General features: G+C 40.5%; 1 protein-coding gene across 6 annotated transcripts in view; it reads left to right on the top strand.

Moving 5' to 3' along the window:
- Nucleotides 1–14,294, top strand: part of LOC124555721 (coiled-coil domain-containing protein 177) — a 293,273-nt gene that overhangs the window by 142,994 nt on the left and 135,985 nt on the right. For all 6 annotated transcript variants that reach the window (XM_047129731.1, XM_047129729.1, XM_047129732.1 and 3 more), the window contains one exon: nt 4,419–4,587. In XM_047129731.1, the coding sequence (XP_046985687.1) occupies nt 4,453–4,587 (135 nt within the window). In that variant the 5' untranslated portion in view covers nt 4,419–4,452. The remainder of the gene's footprint in view (nt 1–4,418; nt 4,588–14,294) is intronic.

Here is a 14,294-nt window from a genome sequence, read left to right as displayed (position 1 = left end):
AGGTTAGTAAACAACACATTCCAAAGACTGATATTGGCACACAAATATCATTAGTATCTTTTTCTGACTGTTGTTGGTTCAATTAAGATGTCATTTTATTTTGTAGTTCCCACTTGTGTGTAGTTTTGGCTGCATAGCCATTTTAGGTGAGTGTAGTATTACCCATCAAATGGATGTACTTATATCACAATCTAAATGTTTCTCTAGTCATACATTTATAAAATGTAGGTGTCGCTTGAATATAATGTATCCATTCTCAAGACCATCTACAAAATCACCTCTCCCTTGAGCAGTTCTCGGGAACAGTTGAGCAACTCTGGGTAAATTCATACACTAATCAGCTGCTGAAAACCTCACAGCCTTTTGGGTAGAATAGATTAGATTAGATTTACTTTCATTCCAATTGATCCATAGTGAGGAGGTCCTCCAGGATGTGGAACATGTCAGAAAAACAACAATACGTGACAAATATTTACAACTCGAACAAATAAGCTAATGTACAATTCCTCAGGTCCCAAGTGGAATGATCATCATTTTTTAATGAACACTATATGAAAGAATCATTTTACAAATGCTAATGCACTGAATTTAAAATAAAAAGTTTTTTTTATTTAGTTATAAGGTAATAAACGTGTAATACAACTACTATAATACTTATTTACAATGAGCACATTACTGCACTGAAATGGTGCAGAAGTTATATATATATATATATATATATATATATATATATATATATATATATATATATATATATATATATATATATATATATATAAAATGGAAGGAAACATTCCACGTGGGAAAAATTATATATAAAAACAAAGATGAGGTGACTTACCGAACAAAAGTGCTGGCAGGTCGATAGACACACAAACAAACACAAACATACACACAAAATTCAAGCTTTTGCAACAAACTGTTGCCTCATCAGGAAAGAGGGAAGGAGAGGGGAAGACGAAAGGAAGTGGGTTTTAAGGGAGAGGGTAAGGAGTCATTCCAATCCCGGGAGCGGAAAGACTTACCTTAGGGGGAAAAAAGGACAGGTATACACTCGCACACACGCACATATCCATCCACACATGTGTGGATCTGGTCTGAGGTATTCCATAGCAGCATCTACAGAACCTGACAACTCCATCTTTTCAGTAACAGTTATGAAATGTTTGTTAAAAAGTTCTGCAACACTATACACACCCGTCACCAATGTATCATTTACTCTTAATGCTATTTGTCCCTCTTCATGTCTGGTTCTACTGGTCTCCTCCTTCACTATATCCCATATTGTCTTTATTTTGTTATCTGATATGACTATCTTTTCCTTGTAATATATTTGGTTTGATGTCCATATTACAGCCTTTAATATTTTGCAGTATTTCTTGTAATGTTCTATAGTATCAACATCAGAATTGTTTCGGATTGACAGATACAGTTTTCTTTTTGTTTTACAAGATACCAAGTCATTATAAAAAGTAAAGGGATATCATGGAGTGTACCTGTTTCAAAACCTGAAAAGACTGACCTAGACCATGTGGTTATCATAGTCTGTTCTTCACAAGCTGCATAGCAAAGACATTAGAATGTATTATGAAATACCATCTCGCCTGGATTCTGAATCCAGACAGTTCCTTATTCACCTCCAAAGTGGGCCACAGGACATATTCTACTACTGCTAGTTTGGGCATGCTGGATGTTGAGGCCCTGTGATACCACTTAGAAATATAATGTCCATGAACACTTCTGTCAGTGGGGGTTCTGAGAACAGCTCCTAACTTTATACAGTACTTTGTTTCTTGGCAATAGAGGAAGTCTTATGAGGCATCTTTGAGCAAGAGGATAATGTCTTTGAGCATTACCATGATTTTCATCTCAAGTGACAATATAATGAGCATGATAAGGGGACCAGTTAATGATCCATATACAGTGATGATTTTATGATATTTTACTGCTCCACAAGGCCTGCAACAGCATTACACCAATTGAAACTGAAGACCTGCAGACTGTAGAAGTGAAAAAATGCACAGGTGTCAAGTTTTCTGCAGATAAAACCCTGTACATTCATTTTCATCACTCACATGGCATTTATCACCCATTTGTATTGAAAATTACAAACAAAATTGTGAGTGTTAAATTTTTTTTATTTCTCAGCCTAACCTGTTGATGGAAGACGCTCTTTGTTGACAACCACAATAGGCTAAAAACTAGGTTCCTCCAGGCAGTTAACATCATTAAGTGTCTTGCCTCAGCTCTGGGGAGCACACCAGCTCCAGTATTATAAAGAATCTGTGCAGTTCTTAATCAACTATGGATGCCAGTTGCATGTATATGCAAATCTCATGTGTGTCTAAAAATTCTGGACACTGTCACTTTGAGAGGATTTGGCTAGGCATAGAAGTGCCATTGCCAGCTCTTCTGCTAAGCTTCCATACTCTACTGCCTGAAGACCCCTTTCCTTTGTGAAGACAGCTTGAGTCCTTTATGAGAAGCTCCATCACCCATTCATACATGTAGAGGAAATCAGTAAATCTGAAACTAATATGATCACAGAAACAGTGCTCTCTCTCTCTCTCTCTCTCTCTCTCTCTCTCTCTCTCTCACACACACACACACACACACACACACACACACACAAACACACACATTGAGAGAGAGAGAGAGAGAGAGAGAGAGAGATTTGATGGGAGGATTTGAAACTGCTATGAACAAAGTCACACAATAATTAATGCAAAAGTAAATCATTGGACTACAGTGAATTTACCAACGAAGAACTGTGACTGCACAGAGAAATCCCAGTAGAAGGGTGAAATCTAGCTCTCTGATGAGATACATGCTGGAAACATTCAACTTTCAAGTAAAGTGTACTATCTAAAATTAAAAAAATCTAGCCATGCTATGAACAAATAAACAAAATTAAACAGAACTCACAGTTACTCTAAATTTGATAAGCAATTGTGCAAGTGAAATTAAGAAACACTAGACTGATGTTGAAAAGGATGAAAATATTTATTTATTGATTATCTTCTTTTGTACTCTCTGTGCTTTCCTCACTCAATTTCAGGCAAATTATATAATTTTGAAGACCAGAAATGTCTGTTGGGGGCATTTTTGTTGTTGTTGAGATATTAGTGTTAGAGTATTACTAGAAATACATTATTAGTGTTACCATTATAATTGTTGTTGTTCGTTTGAGTAGCAGTAGTAGTAGTAGTAGTAGTGGTAGGAACAGCAGCAGCCCTGGCTTCAGATGTTACATGACTACATTTTGACATATGAGGTCTCGACAGTAATTCCATTGCACTGTTGCCGGTTATGTGAATGATACATGATCAGACAAATCATGAAACTGGGGAAGAAGAGGAAGTGGGGTAACATGGATTATTCAGTTCTCACATAATTTCATCAGGAAATTATGCAAGCTTCATAAAGTATAGCCTTGACAAGTTTATGTTGAATTCTATCTGACGACATTGCCATATAGAAATGTGATGATTTCAGAATTATAGGGTGACCCAGAAGTCCATTAAAATTTGAAAATTAAATACTTCACAGAATAATGTAGGTAGAGAGCTACAAGTTAACCCACTTGCTTGAAATGACATGGAGTTCTATTGAAAGCAAAAAAAGAGGACAAAATTACCAGCAGATGGTGCTTCATATGATACAAAAGCAATAATTAGCTTGCAAATTGATTTTTATCACAGACAATGTTCTTTATAACAAATTCTCAGCACATTGGCTGTCATTCATCAACAATACCAGTAGTTGAGGGACAATATTGTGAACAGCACTTTACAGCATATCAGTAGGTATGGTGGGAAATTGTCATCAGATGTTGTCTTTTAGCGTCCCTAGTGAGGTCAGAGGATCATGGCAAACTTGTGACTTCAGGTAACCCCACAACTAAAAATGAGATGAACTGAGGTCCAGGGACCTGGGAGGCCAGGCATGACAGAATTGGCTGCTCAGGCATATGAACCTCATGAAACAATGTGCACAAGAGATGTTTCACGCATGTAGCAATATGAGGTGGAGTGCCATCCTGCATAAAAGTCATACGTTCCAGCAGGTGTTTGTCAGCCAGGCTAGAGATGATGTAATTCTGTAACATTTGGTGTACCTCGCACCCATCACACTGACTGTTTGAAAAGCAGCACACCACTGTCCAGTGCCATTTTTTGGCTGCATTTTACTCTCATTTTTGGTTTTAATAAACCCCCACATTATTTCAGGCATTTGTGGACACACACACACACACACACACACACACACACACACACACACACACACACACACATAAATCATAATATTATAGAACTTTCAGCATTTAAGGAGAACTGCACAAAAATATGTTAAAGGAACCTTATATATTTTTAAAAAGATTTTGTTTGTAATGAGAAAACTATCTGTTTATTTTTCAGAATTTCATGTACCACTTTTATTCTACAATAAGTAATGATGAAGACTAAGCCACTAGATGAACCACTGCAGCTGAACTTGTATAATTTTGATGATAATTCTGCCAGAAACTGTCCCTACGTACTGACCAGCCCACGCTCACTGGAAGCGTGCCGCAAAGCTGGCTGTAAGGTAATTTTTGTGTGTAAACCCACATTTAGATAATGGATCTCATTGTGAAAACTGTGAATTGTATCTGGAAAAGAAAGATTATTTATCTACAACATTAACTGAAAATCATTCCATAAATTTTTAAAATTTTGTCTACTAAAATCTGTGTTGAAAACAATATTATGATTAGCAATTGCTGATTAAATTATGATATATTGATAGAGTTCTACGATATCTTAGGAATATTTCCACAAAAAGAGTAATGGTATGATGCATAAAAGATATTAGAGGGCAATCTTATTTGTACGGGGTACATAGTGCCCTCTAAATGATCACTTTAAATGACTGTAAAGGCCAGTTGTGAATTATTGTCTGTTTAAGTGATGATCTATGAGTGATTACTGTCTCATCAATGCCTAGGGTGCTATATATTCAAGTTATGAAGTTTGAATACAGTTGACTGTTTGGATTTATTGTTTGACATATCATGAACATGCAGACTGCAAGAAAGTAGCGACACTATCACAGTGATGTGTGGGGAAGGGAGCATGGGTGTGCGTGTGTGCATATGCATGTAGTATTTGGGCTGAAGAGAAACATATGAGTTTTAAATGTGATAGTGGACTGCAAAATGTGCCGTCAGGATGGAGAAACAGACCTTCAGCCACATAATGTTTGACCATCGATGTACATGAGTCATTACCTGACAGTTTGCCAGCATGTCATCCATATCTGCGTCCCTTTCAGCATTATACTCTTATTAAAATATGCATCTAGCTACTGTTGACCTATAAATATAAGCAGTTGCATGTTATTTATACTAATCAACCTTCCCAATGGGTGAACATTGTTTCCCTGAGTGCAGAGACTGATGCCATTCTGGATGAAAGTCTGATATGATAGTCCAAGTCACCATTGGGTATGGTCTCTGTTATTCTGAATTGTAGGTTTTCTCAACAAGGTCTGCTACATAAGGGAAGTTGAAGAATCATAAGTGACACTCTTCCTTCAGCACCTTCCTGTAGCTGCATACAATAGGACAAGGCTTATCCACATACTGGATGAACCATTCAAGACAGCTTCTCTTCAGAACCACATACTACAGCTTCTTCCTTGGCTTCCCCATTCACTTGACTTAATGCCAGTTGGTCACACCTAGGATTCATTAGTTTGTGTGTGATGCTCGTCCAATACCCCATACAGTTGAAATCAGGATTTGGACAGAAGTCATGTGGAAAGATCTTCCTTTGAGAAATTTTTCTGTGCATTAATAATTTATTTGTATGATTATATATCATACACAGGTTAATTTTTTATAAATCCTTCATGGCCATACAGTTTTCACAAGCATTAGCATACATTTAACTCAGTCAACAAAGACCAAAAAAGGTTGATGTGGGAAAAATGTTCATGTAGTCACAAACTTTTGGACAGTGTTACGGGGAGTCTCATGAACAACATACTAAAAATCCTGACTGGTGGTGTATGTGCATATGTAGGAGTGGTGTTTAATAGTCACTGTTTTATATTTTTCATGGAAATCTAAAAAACAATGGCTTCTACCAAAAATGTTTCCCAGTACAAAATTAAACTGCACTAAATTTTCTGCAAAAGAGTTACCGTTCATTTTTTCACTACAACTAATATTTTCTGTTGCAGGGGATGGAAAAATTTCAGATTATTAAGAATAGTGTCTTAATGGTATAAAATTTATGTTTATTGTTTAATGAAATTGGTTAAGAAGAAATATTAAATGTCTGTACCACATCCAAATGCAGGATAACTGCATTAAGAGATAAATTGTGTTCTGGTGGTGTAACAAGGTGAGTGGGGGGTGAGGGTTGAGGTTAAAAGCATGAAGGAAGAAAGGTTGCAGGATTGTGGTGCACTTCCCTCCTTCACAGGTCTGCAAATTGAAGGGTGAGAAGCCAATTCCCGTTCTCTCTTCTCCACTACATCACAAAAAGAAACCACAGGGTGTTTCACAAAAGTTATACTGACCCTTGCTCAGCTTGCCCCATGAATGACTGGTGAAACAGTGTGCGCGCATGTCTGGGGTAGTTTGTTTTCCACACAGTGCATTAACACAACATGGACTACAGATATGAATTGCTAATAATACTAGTATAAGAAATGTGTAAGGGTAGAATCTATGTAAATCTCTACACTCTGTTCTACACTGCTAGAGGGGAAGTTGATCCTTAGTTATCCTGTATAGCAGTGGCAGCATTCTTCCAGAAAAGGCAACTTCCTCCATCACAAGTACTGCTTGCTTTTCAGTTTACAGACAAACGTACCTTCCCAGCATTTCCTGTCAAACAGTAGTGCTAGTGTTTGTTTTCAATACAGTCCAGAGACAGGTAGTGCTATTTTCATTGTTTTCTACAAGAAGTGCCTAGCAACCACAGTTTAGTGAATAAACAGCCGCCTTTAGTGAATTAGCAGTCTAGTTAAAGGTTGATTAACTCTCTTCAGTAAATTGATTCCTTAGGATGGATAGGATGTGTGACTGCTGTGTACGGACGCAGGAGGAGCTGGCCACTGTTCGCGAACAGCTGAGCGTGTTGATGGCCGCGGTCAGCCGTCTTCAGGCTGCTGCCTCAGAGTGTAGCGGCAGTGGGGAGTCTGGTGCATCGCAAGGTACACCCCAGGTGTTACGTGCTTCACCCACTGTCCCTGCTGTCGAGACATCTTCGCGTGTACTGGGCGCGGTTGGGCCACCCTCTCCCCAAGGGGAGTGGCGGGTTCAGCGGCGTTCGCGGCGCACGAGGCGGAGGGTCAATGTGGAGGCTGGCCGTGTGGCATCGCCCACTCTGCCTGTGAGTGGACATGTGGCTGCTCCTTCAGCAAGGTCCGAGCAGGCACACGGGGGGAGGGGTTTATTAGTTATTGGGAGCTCCAACGTTAGGCGGGTGATGGAGCCCCTTAGGGAAATAGCGGGAAGGTCGGGGAAGAAGGCCAGTGTTCACTCTGTCTGCTTGCCGGGGGGTCTCATCCGAGATGTGGAGGAGGCCCTACCGGCGGCGATAGAGAGCACTGGGTGCACCCGACTGCAAATTGTTGCTCATGTCGGCACCAATGACTCCTGCCGTCTGGGTTCAGAGGTCATCCTCAGTTCGTACAGACGGTTGGCGGAATTGGTGAAGGCCGAAAGCCTCGCTCGCGGGGCGAAATCAGAGCTAACTATTTGTAGGTTCGTTCCCAGAACCGATCGCGGTCCTCTGGTTTGGAGCCGAGTGGAAGGCTTAAACCAGAGGCTCAGACGATTCTGCGGAGATCTGGGGTGCAAATTTCTCGACCTCCGCTATCGGGTGGAGAAATGTAGGGTCCCCCTGAATAGGTCAGGCATGCACTACACACCGGAAGCGGCTACAAGGGTAGCGGAGTACGTGTGGAATGCACATGGGGTTTTTTTAGGTTAGATACTTCCCTCCCTAGGCCCGACAAGATGCCTCCTGAGACGCGGCAAGGTAGGAGTAGGCAAAATGCAACAGGGAATAACAATATTAGTGTGCTAATAGTAAACTGCAGGAGCGTCTACAGAAAGGTCCCAGAACTGCTCTCATTAATAAACGGTCACAACGCCCATGTAGTACTAGGGACAGAAAGTTGGCTGAAACCAGACGTAAACAGTAATGAAATCCTAAACTCAGATAGGAATGTATACCGCAGAGACAGGCTGGACAGTGAAGGGGTAGGCGTGTTTATAGCGATAAGAAGTGCAATAGTATCGAAGGAAATTGACGGAGATCCGAAATGTGAAATGATTTGGGTGGAGGTCACGGTTAAAGCAGGCTCAGACATGGTAATTGGATGTCTCTATAGGCCCCCTGGCTCAGCAGCTGTTGTGGCTGAGCACCTGAAGGATAATTTGGAAAATATTTAGAGTAGATTTCCCCACCATGTTATAGTTCTGGGTGGAGATTTTAATTTGCCGGATATAGACTGGGAGACTCAGACGTTCATAACGGGTGGCAGGGACAAAGAATCCAGTGAAATTTTTTTAAGTGCTTTATCTGAAAACTACCTTGAGCAGTTAAACAGAGAACCGACTCATGGCAATAACATATTAGACCTTCTGGTGACAAACAGACCTGAACTATTTGAAAAAGTTAACGCAGAACAGGGAACCAGCGATCATAAAGCGGTTAGGCATCGATGATTTCAGCCATAAATAGGAATATTAAAAAGGGTAGGAAGATTTTTCTGTTTAGAAAAAGTGACAAAAAGCAGATTTCAGAGTACCTGTTGGCTCAACACAAAAGTTTTGTCTCAAGTACAGATAGTGTTGAGGATCAGTGGACAAAGTTCAAAACCATCGTACATAATGCGTTAGATGAGTATGTGCCAAGCAAGATCGTAAGAGATGGAAAAGAGCCACCGTGGTGCAACAACAGAGTTAGAAAACTGCTGCGGAAGCAAAGGGAACTTCACAGCAAACATAAACATAGCCAAAGCCTTGCAGACAAACAAAAATTACGTGAAGCGAAATGTAGTGCAAGGAGGGCTATGCGAGAGGCGTTCAATGAATTCGAAAGTAAAGTTCTATGTACTGACTTGGCAGAAAATCCTAAGAAATTTTGGTCTTATGTCAAAGCGGTAGGTGGGTCAAAACAAAATGTCCAGACACTCTGTGACCAAAATGGTACTGAAACAGAGGATGACAGACTAAAGGCCGAAATACTAAATGTCTTTTTCCAAAGTTGTTTCACAGAGGAAGATTGCACTGTAGTTCCTTCTCTAGATTGTCGCACAGATGACAAAATGGTAGATATCGAAATAGATGACAGAGGGATAGAGAAACAATTAAAATCGCTCAAAAGAGGAAAGGCCTCTGGACCTGATGGGATACCAGTTCAATTTTACACAGAGTACGCGAAGGAACTTGCCCCCCTTCTTGCAGCGGTGTACCGTAGGTCTCTAGAAGAGCGTAGCGTTCCAAAGGATTGGAAAAGGGCACAGGTCATCCCCGTTTTCAAGAAGGGACGTCGAGCAGATGTGCAGAACTATAGACCTATATCTCTAACGTCGATCAGTTGTAGAATTTTGGAACACGTATTGTGTTCGAGTATAATGACTTTTCTGGAGACAAGAAATCTACTCTGTAGGAATCAGCATGGGTTTCGAAAAAGACGGTCATGTGAAACCCAGCTCGCGCTATTCGTCCACGAGACTCAGAGGGCCATAGACACAGGTTCACAGGTAGATGCCGTGTTTCTTGACTTCCGCAAGGCGTTCGATACAGTTCCCCACAGTCGTTTAATGAACAAAGTAAGAGCATATGGACTATCAGACCGATTGTGTGATTGGATTGAGGAGTTCCTAGATAACAGGACGCAGCATGTCATTCTCAATGGAGAGAAGTCTTCCGAAGTAAGAGTGATTTCAGGTGTGCCGCAGGGGAGTGTCATAGGACCGTTGCTATTCACAATATACATAAATGACCTTGTGGATGACATCGGAAGTTCACTGAGGCTTTTTGCGGATGATGCTGTGGTGTATCGAGAGGTTGTAACAATGGAAAATTGTACTGAAATGCAGGAGGATCTGCAGCGAATTGACGCATGGTGCAGGGAATGGCAATTGAATCTCAATGTAGACAAGTGTAATGTGCTGCGAATACACAGAAAGATAGATCCTTTATCATTTAGCTACAAAATAGCAGGTCAGCAACTGGAAGCAGTTAATACCATCAATTATCTGGGAGTACGCATTAGGAGTGATTTAAAATGGAATGATCATATAATGTTGATCGTCGGTAAAGCAGATGCCAGACTGAGATTCATTGGAAGAATCCTAAGGAAATGCAATCCGAAAACAAAGGAAGTAGGTTACAGTACGCCTGTTCGCCCACTGCTTGAATACTGCTCAGCAGTGTGGGATCCGTACCGGATAGGGTTGATAGAAGATGTAGAGAAGATCCAACGGAGAGCAGCGCGCTTCGTTACAGGATCATTTAGTAATCGCGAAAGCATTACGGAGATGATAGATAAACTCCAGTGGAAGACTCTGCAGGAGAGACGCTCAGTAGCTCAATACGGGCTTTTGTCAAAGTTTCGAGAACATACCTTCACCGAAGAGTCAAGCAGTATATTGCTCCCTCCTACGTATATCTTGCGAAGAGACCATGAGGATAAAATCAGAGAGATTAGAGCCCACACAGAGGCATACCGACAATCCTTCTTTCCATGAACAATACGAGACTGGAATAGAAGGGAGAACCGATAGAGGTACTCAAGGTACCCTCCGCCACACACCGTCAGGTGGCTTGCGGAGTATGGATGTAGATGTAGATGTAGATGTAGGTAGATAAAATAACTTTCTTGAGCTCTTGTTTATATAGTCAAGTTATTTTCAGTTTATTAAGTGAGTACTTATTTGTAATTGTTGTGTGAGCTTTCATGTAAAGTAAGTGTGATATTATCAGCCACCTATGTAGTTTTGATGGGGAAGCGATTCTATTGGTAAATGTGACATCTTGCTTCTGTCTGTTACTCACTGTATGTTAATAAAGCTCTGTAACTGTGTTGTGGTCACTTGGTGGTGAATTAATTAATGATCAGAATGTTACTACACTTCTCTCACAATTAATTGTGTTATTGATGTTGTTGTTGTTGTTGTGGTCTTCAGTCCTGAGACTGGTTTGATGCAGCTGTCTATGCTACTCTATCCTGTGCAAGCTCCTTCATCTCCCAGTACCTACCGCAACCTACATCCTTCTGAATCTGCTTAGTGTATTCATCTCTTGGTCTCCCTCTATGATTTTTACCCTCCACGCCGCCCTCCAATGCTAAATTTGTGATCCCTTGATGCCTCAGAACATGTCCTACCAACCGATCCCTTCTTCTAGTCAAGTTGTGCCACAAACTTCTCTTCTCCCTAATCCTATTGAATACCTCCTCATTAGTTATGTGATCTACCCACCTAATCTTCAACATTCTTCTGTAGCACCACATTTCAAAAGCTTCTATTCTCTTCTTGTCCAAACTATTTATCGTCCATGTTTCACTTCCATACATGGCTACTCTCCATACAAATACTTTCAGAAACGACTTCATGACACTTAAATCTATACTCGATGTTAACAAATTTCTCTTCTTCAGAAACGCTTTGCTTGCCATTGCCAGTCTACATTTTATATCCTCCCTACTTCGACCATCATCAGTTATTTTGCTCCCCAAATAGCAAAACTCCTTTACTACTTTAAGTGTCTCATTTCCTAATCTAATTCCCTCAACATCACCTGACTTAGTTCGACAACATTCCATTATCCTCGTTTTGCTTTTGTTGATGTTCATCTTATATCCTCCTTTCAAGACACTGTCCATTCCATTCAACTGCTCTTCCAAGTCCTTTGCTGTCTCTGACAGAAATACAATGTCATCGGCGAACCTCAAAGTTTTTATTTCTTCTCCATGGATTTTAATACCTACTCCAAATTTTTCTTTTGTTACCTTCACTGCTTGCTCAATATACAGATTGAATAACATCGGGGAGAGACTACAACCCTGTCTCACTCCCTTCCCAACAACTGCTTCCCTTTCATGTCCCTCGACTCTTATAACTGCCATCTGGTTTCTGTACAAATTGTAAATAGCCTTTCGCTCCCTGTATTTTACCCCTGCCACCTTCAGAATTTGAAAGAGAGTATTCCAGTCAACATTTTCAAAAGCTTTCTCTGAGTCTACAAATGCTAGAAATGTAGGTTTGCCCTTCCTTAATCTAGCTTCTAAGATAAGTCTTAGGGTCAGTATTGCCTCACGTGTTCCAACATTTCTACGGAATCCAAACTGATCTTCCCCGAGGTTGGCTTCTACTAGTTTTCCCATTCGTCTGTAAAGAATTCGTGTTAGTATTTTGCAGCTGTGACTTAATAAACTGATAGTTTGGTAATTTTCACATCTGTCAACACCTGCTTTCTGTGGGATTGGAATTATTATATTCTTCTTGAAGTCTGAGGGTATTTCGCCTGTCTCATATATCTTGCTCACCAGATGGTAGAGTTTTGTCAGGACTGGCTGTCCCAAGGCCGTCAGTAGTTCTAATGGAATGTTGTCTCCTCCAGGGGCCTTGTTTCGATTCAGGTCTTTCAGTGCTCTGTCAAACTCTTCATGCAGTATCTTATCTCCCATTTCATCTTTATCTACATCCTCTTCCATTTCCATAAAATTGTCCTCAAGTACATCGCCCTTGTATAGACCCTCTATATACTCCTTCCACCTTTCTGCTTTCCCTTCATTGCTTAGAACTGGGTTTCCATCTGAACTCTTGATGTTCATGCAAGTGGTTCTCTTATCTCCAAAGGTCTCTTTAATTTTCCTGTAGGCAGTATCTATCTTACCCCTAGTGATACTCGCTTCTACATCCTTACATTTGTCCTCTAGCCATCCCTGCTTAGCCATTTTGCACTTCCTGTTGATCTCATTTTTGAGACGTTTGTATTCCTTTTTGCCTGCTTCATTTACTGCATTTTTATATTTTCTCCTTTCATCAATTAAATTCAATATTTCTTCTATTACCCAAGGATTTCTACTAGCCCCCGTCTTTTTACCTACTTGATCCTCTGCTGCCTTCACTACTTCATCCCTCAGAGCTACCCATTCTTCTTCTACTGTATTTTTTCCCCCCATTCCCGTCAACTGTTCCCTTATGCTCTCCCTGAATCTCTGTACAAGCTCTGGTTTAGTCAGTTTATCGAGGTCCCATCTCCTTAAATTTCCACCTTTTTGCAGTTTCTTCAGTTTTAATCTACAGATCATAACCAATAGATTGTGGTCAGAGTCCACATCTGCTCCTGGAAATGTCTTACAATTTAAAACCTGGTTCCTAAATCTCTGTCTTACCATTATATAATCTATCGGATACCTTTTAGTATCTCCAGGATTCTTCCATGTATACAACCTTCTTTTATGATTCTTGAACCAAGTGTTAGCTATGATTAACTTATGCTCTGTGCAAAATTCTACAAGGCGGCTTCCTCTTTCATTTCTTAGCCCCAATCCATATTCACCTACTACATTTCCTTCTCTCCCTTTTCCTACTACCGAATTCCAGTCACCCATGACTATTAAATTTTCGTCACCCTTCACTATCTGAATAATTTCTTTTATTTCATCATACATTTCTTCAATTTCTTCGTCATCTGCAGAGCTAGTTGGCATATAAACTTGCACTACTGTAGTAGGCGTGGGCTTCGTATCTATCTTTGCCACAATAATGCATTCAGTATGCTGTTTGTAGTAGCTTACCCGCATTCCTATTTTCCTATTCATTATTAAACCTACTCCTGCATTACCCCTATTTGATTTTGTGTTTATAACCCTGTAGTCACCTGACCAGAAGTCTTGTTCCTCCTGCCACCGAACTTCACTAATTCCCACTATATCTAACTTTAACCTATCCATTTCCCTTATTAAAGTTTCTAACCTACCTGCCCGATTAAGGGATCTGACATTCCACGCTCCGATCCGTAGAATGCCAGTTTTCTTTCTCCTGATAACGACATCCTCTTGAGTAGTCCCCACCCGGAGATCCAAATGGGGGACTATTTTACCTCCGTAATATTTTGCTCAAGAGGACGCCATCATCATTTAACCATACAGTAAAGCTGCATGCCCTCGGGAAAAATTACGGCTGTAGTTTCCCCTTGCTTTCAGCCATTCGCAGTACCAGCATAGCAAGGCCGTTTTGGTTAGTGTTACAAGGCCAGATCAGTCAATCATCCAGAC

This window comes from Schistocerca americana, chromosome X (assembly GCF_021461395.2).
Source record: "Schistocerca americana isolate TAMUIC-IGC-003095 chromosome X, iqSchAmer2.1, whole genome shotgun sequence".
In the NCBI taxonomy this organism is placed as follows: domain Eukaryota; kingdom Metazoa; phylum Arthropoda; class Insecta; order Orthoptera; family Acrididae; genus Schistocerca; species Schistocerca americana.
This window is presented reverse-complemented; position numbering and strand designations above follow the sequence as displayed.